Source organism: Stegastes partitus, unplaced genomic scaffold, assembly GCF_000690725.1.
Source record: "Stegastes partitus isolate 25-593 unplaced genomic scaffold, Stegastes_partitus-1.0.2 Scaffold26, whole genome shotgun sequence".
Classification (NCBI taxonomy): domain Eukaryota; kingdom Metazoa; phylum Chordata; class Actinopteri; family Pomacentridae; genus Stegastes; species Stegastes partitus.
The window spans coordinates 91,017-110,782 of record NW_007577757.1 but is presented as its reverse complement, the minus strand read 5'-3'; the positions used below and the strand labels follow the sequence as shown (position 1 = coordinate 110,782).

Genomic DNA, 19,766 nt, shown 5'->3' with positions numbered 1-19,766 from the left:
TTAGCTGTCTTTTCCCATGTGAACGGTTCTTTTATGCTTGTTGCCATGACAAATTATACATTTCTGAGAATTTACAGGCTGCAGACAGCAGCAGAAGACGAGTCCGCTTAAGTCAACATGACTAACATCATGTCAAGCACCTGAAACTGTGAGATAGATGCTCTGATTTGCATTGGTGACGGTCTAAAAATATTATTGAGTGGGAACCGACTCTACAAGCTGGAGGCTGATACACAGAGGCATGTTTATTCTGTTTTCCTCTTTAGCTCAGTTTCGCATATCTGTGTATGTTGGGTTCCACCTGCTGCCACACCTCAACCCGGCCCACATGAAAGTCGGCTTCCTGGGCAGCTGTTGTCACATTCCCTGTCACCCCCCCTACTGAGAGGCAGACCTTTTTTCAGCCGCTCCAGACACAACAACGCCAAATCCTAAACCATCGCTGCCAGAGCTGAGCTGACGTTTTCCTGGGGTCCAGGTTGAAACTTGACATTTGAGCCACGTTTGCTTACAGGCTCCTTTGGGTCTTTACTTAGCTGGTGGGGTCGAGACAGCTGTACTGCTGCCACTTCTGCAGTCTCCCGAACAATTATTTATGTTGTCACTGCTTCCCTTAGCCAGGTGTAGTTTCTGACTGCTCAGCACTTCCTTTGATTCCCGCTCCACTTCTTCTTCCTACTCCTCCTCTGGGAATCCATTCATTTGGGCTTTCAATCACATCAGCTGCAGCATTCTTGATGGGAACTGTGGCTCCCTGGTTGGTCATCTCTCTGCTATTTGCACTCAGACTTCTGAAGCATGATTATAGTGGCCATTTCAAGCCCAGCCAAACACACTGCTGAATACTTGCAGCAAGGATACTGAGAAATGCGTTCAGTGGAGAGAAATATGCAAGAAATGCATAAAAAATGCATAATAGCAAAGCATCCGTGTCAGAGTAATTTTAAAAACTGCAGAACTTTTTGCATTAAAACCTTTTGAGTGTTTTCAGAAATACAGATAAGGAGAAGTTCTCCTCAAATAAGGCAAGAAAACTTTCTCAAAGTGAAATGTTACAGAGGTCTCCAGGGAAGACCTAAGACTCACTAATAACATTCTGCACACATTCTCAGGGGGAGCGTCTCAATTTGCAGCACCCGGCGCATTAGTGCAGGCAGAAATATGCTTATAGGAACGAGGAACGCTGGGGACCGTCGCAGATAAGCACCGCAACCGTGAATGATTTCATTAACACGGAGCAAGATAGATTGTGAGGCAGGCTAAACCCCCCCAGGCACATATCAGAGGGGCTTTAACCTGCCAAAAGGGAGAAGATGAAAACACAGGCATCCCCCTCAGACAACTTTCCCCGTGACGTATTGAGGCTCCATCGTGGCACCATGCTTGGGTGGAGGGGCTGACAGACATGAATGAACTTATCGCTGGTGTTAATGCTGGTGACTGTGAAGCCCACCCGACTGCAGAAACCTCAGACTTTAGGCAGATTAACTTCCACAGAGGTGAAGCTATCTCGGAGGAAAATACGAACTGACACCCATCTTTGCAAAACACATGGCGGAGGAGGATGAGCAGGATAGGAATGCAAAATGAATTAAGGAGGGCAGTGCGTTCAGAGCTGCGTATGAAGATCGATAAAACAAACTAATTGATATTCACAGGTTCTCCTGCCTGATATTCAGCGATGCTAAAAGCCAGAGTGCTCACGGGAATAATGCAGAGAGGTATGTTATAATTGCTGCATTATTAAAGGTCTGTGGGTAAAGTGAAGCAGAGTTCAGTGTGACACAGACAAATCCTGAGACGCTGAGTCAATATTTGATTGGACCTTCAGCACGGCCCGCTTGATGAAGAGGTAAACTTGGCTGTCGCTATATATTTACACCCATACAGAGCCATGGTTGAATGAATACTGAAGATCACATTTATCACCTCTGCTATTCAGCACAGTTATTATTAGTCATTATTTTATGTGACAGGAATTAGAACTCGGGAGCAGTAGGTGTCAGTCTAGACTTGGTGACTGGCCCACACCTTGATAGCAGGGTGGCCCTTCTGTCGACAGGGAATGCTATTAAAACAATTTAAGGGATCAGCTGGATTTGGCCGGGTGGCTAATAGTTCCACAGCAGTTTAATCGGGACTTTAGCAATTATTCACACTGCTGAGAATGCACACGGCGGCAGAGGGCTGTGCAGCGCACTCGGGGAACAACAAAGTCTGCTGTTCACGTCAGCTCCGATCAAGCGGTTGCAGGCTCCTACTCCGACTAGGTGCAACCAGGTCAGTGAATTAGATCACTGCTGCGCACTGGTTGGATTAAGACTCCAACTAAGATCCTAATTTGGGGTAAAGTAGCACTCAGCACCGACACCCATGGGTATTGTTTTAGTTCACTGCCTCATTTGGCTTCGGGCCCGTTGACAACGGTGGTACCAAAAAGGTCAGGCTCTGGGTTCCGGCCAGCCTCTCGGGTTGGCTAATTTCAGTCGATTCCTGGCAAGACAAGAGCCAAAATAAACAGAAAACATCCGCACTCTGAAAGATTTAAAGGATAAAACTTTCCCTGTGCCTTCAAGTGACGTTGCAAAGTTCCTCTATGCTCAGTTACTGGTGCTACACTTGGCAATCTTTGTGTTGGAACACAGCACTTGTTAAATACTCTCTGAACTTACTGGCCACATATTGAGCTGCAACACTGAGGTAAAGGCTGCATATACCAGGCAAACTAAGTACGATGAAGAAAAATGTAAAATAGAACTGTTCATTTAACTATCCGGGAGTAACATTACAAATAAATACACTTATGTTAAGTCATTTTGTCTGGTTCTAATTAGACTGTGACTAGTCAGAATTTTAATTTAATGATATCCTCAACTCTGAATCCATATAATCAGTCTGACTAGTCAAAATGACACATATCTGTAATTTGGTTTTGAATCCCAAATTTACTTGACATTGCTCACGGGAAGCTTCCCATTGGATATTGGTCCAGCAAAGTATTTGAACAGTGTTAGCAGAAGTAATGGCGGCTGTTGTGATGGATAAGATCCCTAGAAAATGATGTGAAATAGAAAAAAATTCCATCAGCGATTAGTTTGTGAAGAATGAGTGTTTTGCCAATCTACTAGAACTTTGTCCTCAGGCTGCTCTGGTATTGTTGTAACACAGCTTGACATGTGTGGTTATGGTTGCAGTGCCACAGTATGTTACAAAAGTGTTATCTGTGCCAGAAAAATGACACTAAGGACATCTGAAATGGTATTTTTCACTAGGAAGAACTGAATTATGGATATCTACTCCACATGTTAAGTCTAGCTATTGAATGTTACAATGGCTCGCCGTACACAGACACCATGAACACGTAGTTGTGTAATGCTGTCTAGTCCACTTGGTATGCTTGTCCCACACATGCAAAGTGGATTGGTGCCTACACATACCAAGCATGCACACGACTGCTCTTGTAGCATAGTGGCTGCGTGGCATCAGCAGGGGGGTCTGCATAAACTCTCATGGACTTGGGCAGGTGACGAAATTTACATCACTCAGTCACTAGTGGACCATCAGGTACCTGCAGATGTGTATTCTTTAGATTATAACACTGATTTAGCATTAAGCTCACTTAGGAGCAGCTAAACACCGTGTTTAATCCAGTCCTTACTTACTTTGCTCTTGTGTTTTCGGTTTTACAAGGCTATGATTGGACTATCAGTGCTCAGCAGAGGGATTTAGCAAACAGTAGATTCTCCTGAGACAAGAGGAAAACAAACAAAACACCTCCCTGGAAGAGATAAGGCAGGATGAAGTCAGAGCATTGAGAAGGACAAAAAGCATATTAAGAGCCGCAGAGCTACACTGCATACAGCTCCACAAAAACATCCAGACGGCCCCCCCTGAACTGACCAGTATCGAATCCAAAAGTGAATAAGCGCTACATAGCTTTGTTTTCATGTCAGTTACGTGACCTGCTGTAGTTTCTGTATGCATACCACTGAATTCTCCAAAGACGTATTACTGAGAAGCAAAAAAAAAAAGGTTCTGCTCACACATTCAAAGTCAAGCTTCCTGTGCTTGTTTTTCAGTCAAAAACTGAAGAACTGTGATTACATCAGCTGTGCATAGATAAGATACAAAAACTGCAGACTTTTCTTTAGAATTGCACACAGTGCTGGGCCAAAGAAAACAGTGTAGCAGAGGAAATCCATAGCTCTGAGCTGGCTGGCTGCTCTCCGGCAGACAGCACTCAGCACTGTCTCTGTCACAGATGTGGTCAACAACTTCCTTCCCAAAGATCAAGAGAGTTAATCCACTACAGATTTTTCATATTGTCTGTCAAACTGTGTAATAAAAATAGCACAGCTGCATAAGTGGGTCTCTCTTTCACTGGCTGAATAAAACAATCCTGGATGGAAACCTCAAGCACAAATTGAGCCCACAGTCAGTTTGGACTGAACTGTGCTCTGACCTTTCAGAACTAGCCTCAAGACTCTAACTGTGGTGGAGATTTCTCTCCGCATGACACTCACCCACTCTATATTAGGTAGAGGTGAACCTGGAATCCACAGAGAGTGGTGAAAGCCTGAGGGCCGAATACATTCGTCCGTTGTAAACCTCATTTTCAAATATCCTCGCACTGTCAAGCACGACACCATTCTTTTAAACGGACATTTGACAAACGAATAACACAGCGATGGTAGTTCTCTGGTTCATTGTGCAGCTTCCTTGATGTGTAATTTCTGCATTCTAGATGTAGCTTAGCATATTGACAGGGGTTTTACAGTCAAGAAAACTTGTTTAGTTTAGCATGAAAACCAACAAATCACAAAGCTCTGTTTGCTTATTCTTCTCATGCTAGAAGGGTTTGAGTACAATTTAGAGTAGGAGTCAACAAAATGTAAGGATGTGTCTCATCTGTCCTTTGAAAAACAAAAAAAATACTTTCAAGGAGATGAAGTTACAAAAATAGCCTGTTTGTTACAGCAAAAATACAGAACTGTCTGGTACGAAGGCCTGTGATTATTTTGATAAAACAAAAAAAGGACATTTCTATGTATGAGTACACACCTTCTGATGGGTTGAGCGAAGGGCATCTCTATGTATGGCTTTTGGCAAGTTGAGCAGTGATAACAAATATTTATCTCAAACCAATGCGAGGTGTGAAATAATAGCATGTGACAGATGTGAGAGGATAAGGTCGCCTCTATAGTGAACTACAAAGGGGACGGGCAAAATCCTCACAGAGGCGAGCCTGGCTAGAGCCTACCCCAGATCCATGGCTTCAAAGACAAGAGCGATCGCTTGTATTTATAGAAGGTCACTCCATACACTGCTATTAGATGGCATATTACGACATTATTAGCTGGGAATGTTGGTTATACGTCCATCCAGTTGGACAGCTATTCCTGCTTTATCCTGTAGAGGATTGTAGGGGGCTGGAGCCTATGAAAGGTGGGGTACACCCTTGACAGGTCTCCAGTCCATCACACACCTATGTACGCTCACACCTATGAGCAATTTAGAATCTTTGGACAGTAGGAGGAAGTTGGAGCACCCAAAGAAAACCCACACAGGTACATGGAGAACAACTGCCGACAGAAAAACCAAAGCCGACCAACAGGTTCAAACTCTGTGACACTTAAATCTGCTGTTTCATGCCCATGTGGGGGCAGCAAAAACAAGCTACACAACACTGACATGATTTTTAGAGGTTGACATAGCAGGATATGTGTTGGCACACACCTGTAGCATTAATTGTTAATCCATGTTCCTCCTCCACCTGGCCCATGCAAATTCAACAATCAATGAGCTTTTGATTATTATTTTTTTTGCCTTTACCACCTCTTAAGCTGCTAAATGCTTCACTACATCCACTACAGTAACTACCAGGCAGTGTGCAGTGGGTTTTGAGAGATGTTTTTACTGAACAGCTGCCTGCTGTGTGTGTGGAAACAACCCTGATGAGAGCAGTGAGAATGAACCACACAGTAAAATTGTGGGGCACAAAACCAAAACAATGAGCTGAGAAATGCTAAATAGTTTGGTAGAGAGCCGAGTCGGGTGCTAATTGTCTGTGGGTTCATCACGGACAGCAACACCTTCCACATTCACAGAGCGACTTAATCAGAAGGTACAATTAAAAAGTTGATTATAGCAGCTTTAAAGCAGCTATTTAAACAAATGCATTTTCCTATCAAGCCTACTGCATTTATAGTAATTTGAAAAAAAAGCTATAATTAGATAAAAATTCAGCACATTCATCCACTGTGGAGCGATGGTTGCACTCTACTACACAGATGAATGGTGGCTGGCTTTGTTTTCTGCGCCCACTCATCTCCTACCACAAAAAGTGGCAAAGATGCGGAAGACCTGCCCTTTTAATCACAGAGTCTATCAGCCCGTCTTCCGCTGAGTCCCAGAGATGGACACAGCTACACTCTTGTAAACACCGAGAGCCTCGTCTCGCTGCAGACTCCTTGATCTCTCAGAAAAGCCACTCCAGCCGAGGGTGTTAAGACACAGAGCTCTGTTTCTGCTTATTACCAGTCATGGTCTCCCTCTGGCAAAAGAACATGAGGGGGAAACAGGGTGGAGACACCCAAGGAGGGAGAGGCTGGAGGTCTAAATTAATCCCACATGTTCCCCAAGAGGAGACTTTCCAGGCGGCCCGGGCCTGCTGGGCTGGTGGGAGGGTGGTGGAGTATAGCAAAACTCTGAGCGCACCTCGCTGCACTTTCCCGCACTTTTCGCCCACACACTGCTGTGCACTGAATCCACATGGATCCATTTAGCTCAACTATGGCATCACAAGGCACAATTTCCTTTTTTGGCAAGCGTCAGAGCTCCAGAAAGTCACTGCTTCAGAAAACCCAAAAGGACTTTAAATAGACAAAAAAAGGAGAAAGAAACACAGTCACAAGCTGTAACAGCACAAAGTGAATCTAAATGTTCCTCCAACTCTTTTGATGTGGAATAGAAATGACACATTCAAACAAATTTAAGACAGTTCTTTTGTGTTTTTTGAGGTACATTAAAATTTGTCGAATACAAAAGACGGCACAGTGAAAAAAATACTAGTTCAAAGCTTGGCAGAGAGAGAAACGGGTAATTATAGAAAGCACTGACTTCTTTTAAACCTCAACATGTGTTGGAACATCATGCTAAGAATGTGACGCACAATTTGGATTCATAATCACCTGCTGCAACAGATTAGGATGTTCATACTTTTTTTATTCATATCCAATCAATCATGTTAATCTACAAATAATGATCTCACAGTGTCACAATCATATGGTCATATGCAAAAAGGATTTTTGTGAGAAATTAGGACTTACTTACAATCATTTAAACCCTTCCACAAATCAGGAAAAACAGTAGATTTATTCTGAGGAAACAATGCAATACATTTTCAACAGTACTTTGCATTTTGGAATTCTTATTATGCACACAGAGGAATATGTTGTGCATCTGTAGCCCAAAACCTGCTGGTGGGTTGGAAAGGCATGTTTGTTTTTTTTTGTTTGTTTGTTTGTTTTTTCACATCCTGAAACTACAACATTTATTAGAGCCAAAAACTGTAAAAACAGAATGAATCATCTGATTTCTAATGTTCTGACAGTCCTTAGACAAATCATTCGTTAGGTGTGATTCTAATACAAGCTTGAAATTGTGATATTTGACTAAAATCACTTTATTCTACATGTCTCATTTAAACAAAAAAGCCAAAACAAATCATTTGTTCTAAAAAAATTATGTACAAAACTAAACAAATTAAAAATGTAACCAGTGAAATGTCTATAACTTGTATAGCATGTCAGAAAAATATTGCATTTTGGAACTCAGATTTTTAAATTTTTAAAAAACAAATGAAAAATTTAGTTTTTTTTATAATGATTTATGTCATCATAACTGTGTCATAATGCACAGTAGTCATTGTTGAGTATCTCTCTTTCTAACCATTGTTGCGTTGTTTCCATAGAGATGCAGGACTATATTGTATTTAAAAAATGAACCCACAGTGAGTAAAAAATGTGACAGGAGCAAAATAAAGCCAGGGAACTGTCTATGGGCTTTCGAGGGTTAATACAGTGACATCAGCTTCCTCTATCAAATATGATCATTAAAATTACCACAGAACCCAACCTGGAAAATTTGCATTGACCTGAAATGTAATGTAGGCTAGTGAGTTGGCCTGCTGCAGGACGGCGGTGGAGTGCCAGGGAAGAGGATCTGTCAGCATTATCTTAACCTAGTTGTGGTGCAGCGGCAGGACGGCTGGGATGGAATGAGATTAAATGACCTGGCCTTTTATTCTCTGGACCTCATTGACTCATCAATACTGATGGTGGCACACTGCTTCGACTGTATGAAAGCTCTGCCACAGCAGCCTGGTGCTCCAAAAGGCCCACCATTGATGGAGGGGTGATGAGGTGGCAGATGGGGGGGGGGTTTCCCTGCAGTTTAAGTTTGTCTTTGCACACCAGTAACTATAACTATACAGCACACCACACAAAGAGATGACAAAACTAATTTGATTAACTAAATGACAATAATAGTCTAAAGGGAACAATCAAAATGTTCCCCGAAGAGTTTTAACTGAACAGCTAAACCCTCCAACAAGAATCTACGCTTCTAACTTCACACACCTGAAAATACCTTGGTGAACACAAATGGCAGCTATATGGCAGCTCACTACCACAGAGGACAGGACTGATGTGTGTGTATGTGTGTATTTTGGATGTACTAGCTGTTTGGCCATCATAATTCAGAATTCCCTTCAGAATCACACTCTTCTAGATGATTATTAGACCGAGAAATGCGTCTGAAACCCACATTTGCTCCCATTACTGTCAAACTGTCAGAAGCTAAAAATATTGGAGCCGCTGAGGCCAGGTTCAGGTCATGGTGCGACTCCTGCTGCCTCCACCGTTCAAACAGATTTTTTTATTTTTTCAGACTCCACCCAATATCAGCTCAATAATGACGCAATACATCAAAGTCATATGTAACACCTACATCAAACCCATTCTCACCGACACTTATACAATAGAGAAGCTCTGAAATAGGTTTTCGTATTGACAACACTTGATGAATGTGAATGACTTTCTGAATCCAGAAAAGTATTTACGGTAGTCCACAAAAATCTGAATTGTGGGGTTAATCACAGACTAAAAAGTAAAATGAAGGATTCTCTGTGTTACAGATGCACATCAGACAAACACTGTCTTTGAGACATAAATAAAAGAAAACTTTTGATAAGATTGCTTACATTTGCGGCCATTAGATATAGCTTGCAGGACATTTTACAGTGTAGTAACATAAAAAAAACTACAAACTACAGAATACTGACACTGTTTCATAACATATGTTTGGCATTTATTGGTGAACATCTTCACCAGTTCCGGTATGTCTGCAGTGAGCTAATACTGGCCGATATATTTGCTCAAGACCCCTGAACAACGCCTCATCTCAACAGAGCTACATAATAGATGGAGAAAAAAACACAATGCTGATGGATTTAAAAAAAAATAGAATATCAGACCGGAGCTACATAACGGTATCAAAGAATCAGCATTTCAAAGGAATGTTGCTTCTTTATTAATAAACTCAGGACATTTGGGAGGTTGAGACATCACACAGGAACGAAGTCTATTTGCAAGTATAAATACTTCACAATGAATACAGTCCATCACTCTGAATTAACTGTGATATTTTTTAAAAACGGCAGCCTTACTGCTCCGTGTAGCTGCTGCCTCGGCTCGGAGGCTGTAGGGCTGCAGGAGCAGGGGACTGATCAGTCTGTAATAAAATTACAGACTGGAAATGTGCGTTGTGGTGAACCATAAACCTCAGTAAGAATGAAAATTAACCATGAAACACCACATGGGCCAAACATATAAAAACAGAGCGAGTATAATGTTAAAGAAAGGGAACTTTAGGTCAATACGGTCCTGTCTCCAGTCATTACAGCCCGTCCCTCCATTACTAGCGTTGAGAGCAGACGTGACACAGTCCTGCACTGCGATTGTCAATCTCCAGACCCTCACTCCAGGGTGCTGATGGATGAGGACCTACAGAGGAAATTACATTGTTATCTAATCTGACAAAACTAGGCACACCTGCTACTGGTTCTATCCCGAGTGAGAGGGAAAAAAAAACAGCAGTTATCTCTATAAACCAGGAGACTTCGCTGCATGGATTTAATGAATAGGCCAAGGGGATATTTTGGCCCCAGTGAGCCATCACGTCTATCGGCTACTTTTGGCCTCGTCGAGATTATCAAAGTTTTATCCTCTGTGTGACATGAGGACAGGATCGCTCCTTATCCACCTCAGCTGAGGGGCTGAAACCTAATGCTGTTTGAGGACAGAATATTTCAGTGAGCATTTCTCATGGCGTGATGGGTAGGACATGATGAAGACGAATATTGATGAGCTGAAATTTGCTGCTCTCATGGGACTCTGGGAATATTTTTGTACGGCCTGCTAGGTTAAAGTTGTGCAAGCAGTTCATTTCTCAGCACGCTCTACATGAGTATAACATCAGGGAGCTGGAGCGTCTCTGGTTTTTAGATTTGATAGATGCTTGTTCATGAGCACAGACACCAAATAGAGCTATTAGGCCAGCTGGCAGTTTCCTCCCTCTGAGAAATGCTCTGCCCTTGCAACATCTCAAACTTGGCAATATGTCCTCAATCACGCATTTAAATAAACAAACTAAACCAAATCAGCCTCAATGTCATATGAGCAATATTTAAAACAGGCCAAGATAGTCTGGCTCCCACTCCGAGCATAAACAAGACGAGTCGAACCAACAATTCATTTAACTACAGTCAAACACAGGGCGCCTCTAAAGCCACGAACGTCGCACAGGAGGAAGGCGAACGGGCTCTGATGGACACTAATACCAAGCAGTGAGGCATTAATGATCACAAGCGTGTTTACCGAACCCCTTGACAAAAAGACGACAGCGGCTCAGCATACATAATCACATGCAGGACGCGGATTAGGATCAGTGAGCAAACATTCAATTATACTTTTAGACCTTCAATTAATACTACACAGAAAACCTCGATGTTGTAGTCAGATGAAACACTTTAGAGAGGGTTGTAGCCGTGGTGGGAGAACCACATGTGGGATTACCAACACCACTGGACTATCCCATTTTGAATGGGAGATAAATTTCATACAATACAAAACAGGAAAAATTAATTTTGACTTTTTATTTTCAATGTCTGCATTCATTAAATGATGCTCTAATGCCGATCTAATTAGATGTTCGAACAATTAGCTGGTTTAGACTTAGACTTAGAAACATGTATCCACCTTGTTAGATCGCTTTTTGCTATTGGGTAACCTTAAAAATAATAATTAGTCATTGTTGGCACATTAGAGGATGAAACTTTCCACTGAAATATGATCCAAATGCACAGACTGGATAGAAAAAATAAACGCAGCCTTTGTCGTCTAAAAGGTGAAGCCAATGTAGCGGCGCATTACATCTGCATTCTGTCTATCAGCCACCAGGGGGCGACTCCTCTGGCTGCAAAAAAAGTCAGACTGCATACAAGTCTCTGAGAAAATGTTCACACTTCTCCCTTGAATCGTTAGCTCAGTAAACTTTTTTGCCTCAATTGTTAGTTTCTGTTAGCGGCTTTGCTAAGGCTGCTGCCTCCGTGACCCGACTCCGGATAAGCGGGAGAAGATGGAGGGATGGATGGATGTTAGTTTCAAGACTTTTTTGTCTTATAAAATGATGTTCAACTTGTAAATTATGGTCCAATTTAGAGTAAAATAGGCCATAAAGCTGGATATGTTTCAAGGTAAATGGTCTGCACTTATATAGCGCCTTTCTACCTCAGTGAGACTTAAAGCGCTTCACATTACATCCCTCATTTACACACCAATTGTGACAGAGCTGCCATGCAAGGTAACTGCCTGCTATTGGGAGCAACTTTGGGCTCAGTCTTGCCCAAGGACGCTTCAACATGTGGGAGGCAGGGGATCGAACCACCAACCTTGCGATTAGAGGACAACCCGCTCCACCACTTCAGCCACAGCCGCCCTACCTTGGTGTGTGGCTACCTTGTGACTGACAGGTCACTACCGTATCATCATAGCCAGGGTCCGCTGGTTCTCCAGTCGATGTAACCGATTTCTCCTGACTTCTAGCGACAGCTAAATTCTAAACACAAGGCTTCAAAACAGTATTCCACAAAACAATGGGTGGCGTCGGCCACATCCATCTTTTAAATACAGCACAGGTCTAAAAGTGAACATTTAATCAACATCTACTTGGATTTTTGAGCCTGTAAACATCTTTTCAACATAAAAATGCTCACTGAGGATGTAAGAATGACTCTATGAGTATACCTTCTTTCAGTTTGTATGAAGAATACTTTTTTTCTAGACAGTAGCGAGGCAAAAGCTAAAGCTAGCCAGTGTTAGCCTGTAAACAGGAAGACGTGCATGCATCCCTCATTTAGCATATTCAGCTAGCACTGATTACTTATAAACACTGGACACAGTGACCTAGCCACAAACAGTAGCTGTCAGTCAGAGGCGGAAAAGAGTCATTTTGGGACTCCGCTTTAGTGTCTTTTCTTTAAATCTATGTCTCTGTATCCTTATTTCTTAGCCTATCAGAGTAACGCTACCAGATTGTTTTTTAAGACAAGACAAAGTTCCTGCTCTGTGTAAATGACGGACCCAGTTTAATCACTTTGCTTCAGTTTCTCGAATGTTTCAAAGGAAAACAGGATCTCTGTACTGGAGGCTGTAAAATTGTTCATACTGTACAGTTTAGGCGTGACGAGTTCGTACCAAGATAGAAGCTATAAAAGTTAAATATAGGAGCCCTTGTTCTAACGGCACATCATGGTTTGACTGTCAACCCCATCCTTTTGACAAATCTGTACTCTCTCCACCGACACATCGGAAATACCTTTTAAAATCTCGACAAGAACCTCAGAGCGGAGCACAAACGCAAAAACAAAGCATTCAGTGGGATCTGAATGAAGTCCGATTCAATGGATCTACAGTGAAAAGGAGGAAACAGATGTGGAAGCCGAAGATTAGATTCCTGTCTGGCCTGTTCGGCATGCAGCTCTGCTCTCGGCCTGGTGACATGCAGGCTCCAACTACTGACCGCCTCGCTCATAATTCACCTCCACACAGCAAAAACTGCTGAACGTTGGTCTTGTCCACATGATCAATCAATTGTTTCCACACATCTCGACGCATACGCTAAAGTGTGGACTATTAGGCTTAGCAAGAAATGATAACGTGCAGGCTCTGTTTCCTGGACAGGTTATCCACTTGGCATATGGTCAAGGAGGGTGATTAAGCCATTCTGAGGAATTACTAAAAGGTAAAGGAACGCTTCCTCAGCGCAGCCACACGGAGCAGGCACAAATTTAGACCCAGCGAAAGGTCTAAGCTACTCTTTAATAGAATCTCTTTACAGTCACAGATAAGGGGATGATATTATGATGGCTAAACCATGACTAACAGCTTAATATATCAGCAGTATTCTTTTGTGATGAGTCGTGGTCATGCTGTGGGGAAATATAAATAATTCTGCACTAATGTGTTCTAATTCAGTCTCTGTGGGAAAGACAAACTGTGAAACGTCAGTAAGCCAAACTCAGCAACACACCGTGAGCAGTGTGTGTGAGTGTCTGAGCCAACGCTGCTGCCTCAGGTCTCATCCTCCATTGCCCATATGACACTGAGTGGCCTGCTGGCAACAGAGAGACCTTTAACACACTGCGGCCCAGGAATAAAAAAAGATTAGTGTCCCTGGCATCCTGCGCATACATGTGCGTATACGAGGGACTAGTATAGTCCTTTAGCTTTAATCCCTGATTGTTATAGCTTGTGGCTGCTACATTCCTGCTTTTGCACTTGTTGCATGTTATTTTGGTTTAGAGATTTCAGATGAAGGCATACCGCTGCTCTCTGGCTCGCACTGTAACCCGTGCAGCTTTTTCGCTGCAGCCAGGCAAGACTGAGCTTAACATAATGGACTCTATGTGTGTTGGAGAACGAGGAGGCATGGCCTAGTTTGGACGTGTACTACTCCCCAGGGGGTTCCATTATACACAACTCAATCCTCTGGGCCTTCTACTTGGAAATGAAGGAGCAACAGAGTAAAGTCTTAATCCTCACCCTTGAACCATCTGCTCAGGGATGAACCTTAAAGTGTAGTGTGTCATGAACTCCAGCAAAGAAGAAGAAGGTGCTCTAAAAAGGTGCAGTGTAAGCAAATGCTCTCATTCCTGCTGTGTGCCAACAGTATGAGTGGAGCTCATACTATAATCATAATACATACACTCTGTATCAAGACTTGTAAATCAGGCCATTTGTTTATGCAAAGCCCCAAAGAGTACGCCAAGGAGTGCTGGGATTTTTAAAGATACAATCCAACCTACCAACCCACAAACACCATATGTTTCCTTCAGTCTCGGGCACCAGCCTGAGACAGAACCACCCAGGGTCCAGCTAAAGCATTTTTCTGAGTCATCCTGCAAGAGTCCAGGTGGGATGAATCCTGCACACACTGCTGCTTATTTATGCTTAAATAGGAGAAAATTTGACACTGTCAAAAAGGCAAATTCACACACAACAGCTATAAATCAAACGAAACATGCCCATCTCCACATCTAACACGTTTCCTATCGGCAGCTGTGATGTACGGTGTTCCATTCATTCAGCAGCTTGGTTCTTTAGTAGTCTACACAGAGCGGACACTGGGCGATTCATCCTTCTGGTTGTCATCTATAGGTCAGAGGTCCCAACAATGATTTCCAAAGCCCCTCAGCGGATATGAGATCGAGCATGACGTTAGATTTCATTGATAATCCATCCACCTGAGGGTTATCACTGTAGGTATGAGGGAGGGATGATTCACACCAGAGACATCACTCTGCCTGCTGTTATCACTCCTTCCTACAGTGGCAGCTCTCACCTACTCATTCATCAGATGGAGGCTTTATGGGATGAAAGCTACTTGTATGCGTCCCTTGATAGACAATGTAATCAACCTGATTGCAGCTGCTGTCAAAACATGCACATCACTTTGACTGCTTTTGGGAGAATAGGATCAAGACCTGTTTGCCCCAAATCCCCCCTCCCTGCCTGTATGGGAAACCCCTAAATGACTGCACTACACTAAGTGAGACACGGTGCAGTGATCCTGAGCTGGGCATCCGTGCAAGACTGTGATTACAGTGCTTCCTAACAGATCACTGGGACCACTGCTGTCCCAACCGAGTGCGCACGAATCAACTCTCTGCTGTGCAAATACATCCATTTTAATTGTATCAACAAGCGCCTGCGGCATTTCTGCAAAGGAAAGTGTGTGTTTGCGGCCTAAGCTGCGGTCTCCTGCACGATCACAGCCTCGATAAACTTGCATGGCTTATTGGAAGTTTGCCTCGCAGGTATTAGGGCTGAGCGGTGTGTGTGAGGCTGCACAGGGAGGCTGCTTTTGAGATATTCTCCCTTCAGAAACCACTCATCCCACCCAAGTGACTGAATCCACCCATGCAAACTTCCAGCTACGATCCTCTCTCGCCTTGCCTGTGCAGTCTTGAGGAGGGGAAGCACACAGTTGTGCGTAAATCCCGGCACGCAGCGACTGAGAAAGAATAAGAAGCGATGCAAACTTACGTGAAAACGAAAAATAAAGTGGTCGATCCCACAAGGAGTGTGGCAGCAGTGGACACTGGGATGTATTTGGTGGGTTTAAATCTCTTTCCAGCGCTGTTGGGCATTCTGTAATTTCCACATTCCTCAATTATTTATTCCGATTGGAGTCGCATGTAGAAAAAAAAACCGGGAGATCCAGGGTGCAATTTATGCGCCTTTCTTGTGGCTGTGAGAGGTACAAAGCAGTCCGTGTTTGCTATCTTTGAAGCCGCATAGATCCTGAGACAGACAAGGCAGGAATACATGGAGCTCTGTGAAAGCCTGGAAATCCCACCCTTACGATCCAGCCCACTGGTGAGGTCACTGAACCGCTTGAAAAGGTGGAGCCTCGCTGCAAACCCTCAATTGGAGCATTTTCGGAGCTGTAATGTGGGTAGATTACTCCCAATTGTGATTTTTACGCATTATAAACCTCCGCTTTCCCTAAAAATGCTCACCGACTCCAACAATCATGTTGTACGTGCATTTAATTTAAATGCCTCTTAAAGTTTAAGAACACTGGCTGATGGACTGCAGGCAGCTCAGGTCCTGATCTGCTGTTATAGACACAGCAACACCAAACTACATTCAGAATCTGTCAGTTTATTATGGGTTTGATCAATCACTAGCGTATACACATAATCAAACCAGTCTTAGCTGCTCTTTTTTTAAAAATAAAAAATCATCCACTTCCACCTTTCAATTCGGTTTAGTTTTGGGTTACCAATATGCATCCATCATCCATCCTTTCCCACACAAATACAGCACCATGTGAAGAAGCAGTCAGTTATGTGTGGATTGGAGCGGTTGCAACTGGAAATCAAGATAGTAAATCTCAGGAGCTCCCCACTGAATTGCAGCATGTTGAATGGAGTTCACGGAGCCTCCTCAAATCACTGCTGTGGATTTATCAGTGACTACAGCGCCCCCGTGTGGCACAAATCAGAATTTAAGCGTTTCGCGAAAGCCAACAGTTTTGTCCCGGACCGGCCGCCGTAATGTTTGTAGGAAACTGCTCAGATTAGCTTGCTATCTGTTGTACTGACAGTATTTTTAGTTCCATCCAAGAGCCAGTGTCTGGTAGATCGGTTTACAAACGAAACTGTGTTTTTTTCCACCTTGTTGGAGTTGGAATTAACAGACAGCCGCCATTTAGCGACAGAAAGCCAAACATTTTTGAGGAGAACCATCCTTACACTTATTTAACAGCACCTCGTTAAGCTCAGCTAATTAGCTAGCATTAGTTGGCTCGTTGGGCGGCTCGCAGCATGTCCTACAGGAAAACTTTGAAACTTATTTGCGGCTTCGCTGGAGGTTCCGCCGTCCTGTTCGCTGCCGCCGTCGCCGACTCCCGCGGTTATTTCGGTGAGCAGAGCGAAGAGGCGGCCGGTCGGTGGTCGAGATTCAACGTCCTTCAAGCTGCGCAGCCGGCGTGGACACCTGCCAGCCACACTCCAGCCCCGACTGGACACGCCTGGGACTTCAACTGGGACAAGTAAGTTCCTGGGCGCACACTGTCTCTTGACTCTTTGGCAGTTTGACTGTAGCTAGCACCGTCACATTTCCTCCATTTTCCTCCTGTCACTTCTGCACAGAGGGTCGCGTCAAATAGTTCAGATGAAGCTGTCCACAGTCAAGCTAAAGTTGATTTAGGCGAATGTGCACGATGGATAAAATGAACTTCTTAAAATTAAACTAACTAACTGGTGTTTTGAATATATGCCGAATATAAGGGATGATCGTGAGGATTTGTGGGACGTCGTGATCATTACTCTTCGACAAGCAGTAATACTGAGAGTTTATTTTAAATAGCCACTTTTAAAAACTGAGTTTGGCGTAGGGATTTTCCAAACCAGATGTATGGAAGTTCTTCATACTGATCACGATTTGCAATCATAGCTGTAGTGTTAACCCAGTTTTTCATCCTTCAAGCTAACCATGTTAGACAAAGCTACTCCTAATCTCAATATCCCCTCGTTTTAACTCTGTCCAGGAGGGACCCATCCTCCCTGTCCAATGGGAAGAAGAAGGAGAGCGTAACTGAAGACCCCAGCTCAGAGCAGGACAACGGCAAGCCAAAGGCCACACGCAACATCCTCCTCATCAGACACTCCCAGTACAACCTGAGTGGGAACAGTGACAAGGAGAGGATCCTCACTCCACTAGGTTCTTATTTCCTATTTTATCACCTGGAAAGCCTGCAGGGTGATTTCAAACAGTCTGTGATTGTGTATCAATGTCCGTAGCGCCCACTTGTTGAAGGAACAGCCTGTGTTTGTGTGCATTGTCCTAAAAGTGTCTGACAGACCAGCCATTGTCTCTTCACATTCAGGCCGTGAACAGGCCGAGCTGACGGGCCAGAGGCTGGCGGCGCTGGGACTGAAGTATGATGTTCTCATTCACTCCAGCATGGCCAGGGCAACAGAGACCGCAAATATCATCAGCAAACACCTCCCAGGTAGTAAGTAGACACCACATTGCTTCTCAGACCTTCACCGCCAAAAGCCCGGGCTTCTTACCCTCTTAATTCTGGAAAAATGTGGAAAGTTAATTTGATATTTGTTTGAAAATGTGTATCCAAAAGGTACTGGCATTACTGGGATTCCACAACATATTGTCTCAGCATTGACATTGCAACTTGCACTTGCATCACATTTCAGAAGTGTGATGTGAAGTAAGGCAAATGAACTCAAACACATGCTACAACAGCTTTTTGTTGGTTTATATAAAAAGCAAACTCGCACGGCTCCAGTTTTCCATGACTAATCTACGAGAGGAGTCTGTCTGATGGAACATGATTGACTGAGATTTAAAAGAAACAGGACATGTTGGCAAGCTCCACATGTCCACAGGAGAAATGAGCAAGAAACATTATATCGGAAGATCTGTTTGCAAAAAGAAATGCTGCATCTGTTGGATGAGAAATATTTCAGCAACAGAAAGGATGATGTTGATCAAAAACAGGTACCCAGTCAGCAGGGCTTTGCAATTGTTGCCACAACTCGAGGCAGTAAGCTTGACCAATTACATCAGTACAACAAAGCTCTATTTTTCACCTCTCATGTAATTATTTAGTATTATTTATACAGATGCACATTCCTACAAAATCACTCCAATTATTCTAGAATGATTTATTCTTTTCAATACAGTTATTGAATGAATAAATTAATGTTTTTTTTTTTATATTTCGGACATGTGAGGGGAAAAAAATCCACAAAACAAATCCAAATATTCAAAACATCAACAAAACAAACAAACATAGCAAAACAAAGCAACATCTAATAACCCAACATATCTGAAAAGGAGCAGGACGAAGCTCCTACCTCTTCTCCATCTCAACCATCAGTCACTCAGTAACCCACTCCCGTAGTTATTTATGTGCATATTTACAAACAAAAAAGACAATAAATAACATAAACAACCATTATCTATCTATACACCGCTTAATCCTCACGAGGGTCGCGGGGGGGCTGGAGCCTATCCCAGCCGACTTAGGGTGAAGGTAGGGGACACCCTGGACAGGTCACCAGTCCATCACAGGGCTACACTTAGAGACAGACAACCAAGCACACTCACATTCACACCTACGGACAGTTTTAGAATCACCAATTAACCTCAACATGTTTTTGGACTGTGTGGGAGGAAGCTGGAGAACCTGGAGAGAACCCACGCTGCACGGGGAGAACATGCAAACTCCACGCAGAAAGATTCCGGTGTCCCCACCGGGACGCAAACCGGCAACCTTCTTGCTGCGAGGAAACAGTGCTACCAACACCTTGCAGCCCTTGTGTAATGGTTAGCACTCTGGACTCTGAATCCAGCAAACATAAATAACAAATATTAAATAATCTATGATGTACCTGTTATTGAAGTCACCTGGTGAAAGTAGTTTCTTTCTTATGTCACAATCTGTATCACTAGAAAACGAAATCTTGGATGTCTTTTTTTTTTTTTTTTTAAATATTGTTCAACCCTAGGCCTTACCTTTAAAGTTATAAACTATAAATTGACATATTGTGTCCTCTTTGTATTTATTATTTAGCAACATAGATTATTGTCCAGTAAAGCTTGTGCAGAATTACT

The 19,766-nt window shown here is 43.2% G+C and overlaps 2 protein-coding genes and 1 long non-coding RNA gene across 7 annotated transcripts in view; 2 read left to right on the top strand and 1 right to left on the bottom strand.

Annotated features, from left to right (window-relative positions):
* zdhhc8b (zDHHC palmitoyltransferase 8b) overlaps positions 1-15,928 on the bottom strand; it is a 76,585-nt gene extending 60,657 nt beyond the window's left edge. Inside the window, exon 1 of the mRNA XM_008297550.1 lies at positions 15,666-15,928. Coding sequence (XP_008295772.1) covers positions 15,666-15,769 — 104 coding nt within the window. The 5' untranslated portion in view covers positions 15,770-15,928. The remainder of the gene's footprint in view (positions 1-15,665) is intronic.
* The window catches only part of LOC103369019 (uncharacterized), a 703,792-nt gene that overhangs the window by 667,804 nt on the left and 16,222 nt on the right, over positions 1-19,766 (top strand). The gene's annotated exons all lie outside the window — the stretch shown is intronic.
* pgam5 (PGAM family member 5, serine/threonine protein phosphatase, mitochondrial) overlaps positions 16,702-19,766 on the top strand; it is a 5,574-nt gene continuing 2,509 nt past the window's right edge. For 3 of the 5 annotated variants that reach the window (XM_008297577.1, XM_008297568.1, XM_008297560.1), the window contains exons 1-3: positions 16,702-17,178; positions 17,677-17,849; positions 18,016-18,144. In XM_008297577.1, coding sequence (XP_008295799.1) covers positions 16,952-17,178; positions 17,677-17,849; positions 18,016-18,144 — 529 coding nt within the window. In that variant the 5' untranslated portion in view covers positions 16,702-16,951. The remainder of the gene's footprint in view (positions 17,179-17,676; positions 17,850-18,015; positions 18,145-19,766) is intronic. The other 2 variants (XM_008297596.1, XM_008297586.1) reach the window with 1 other exon arrangement.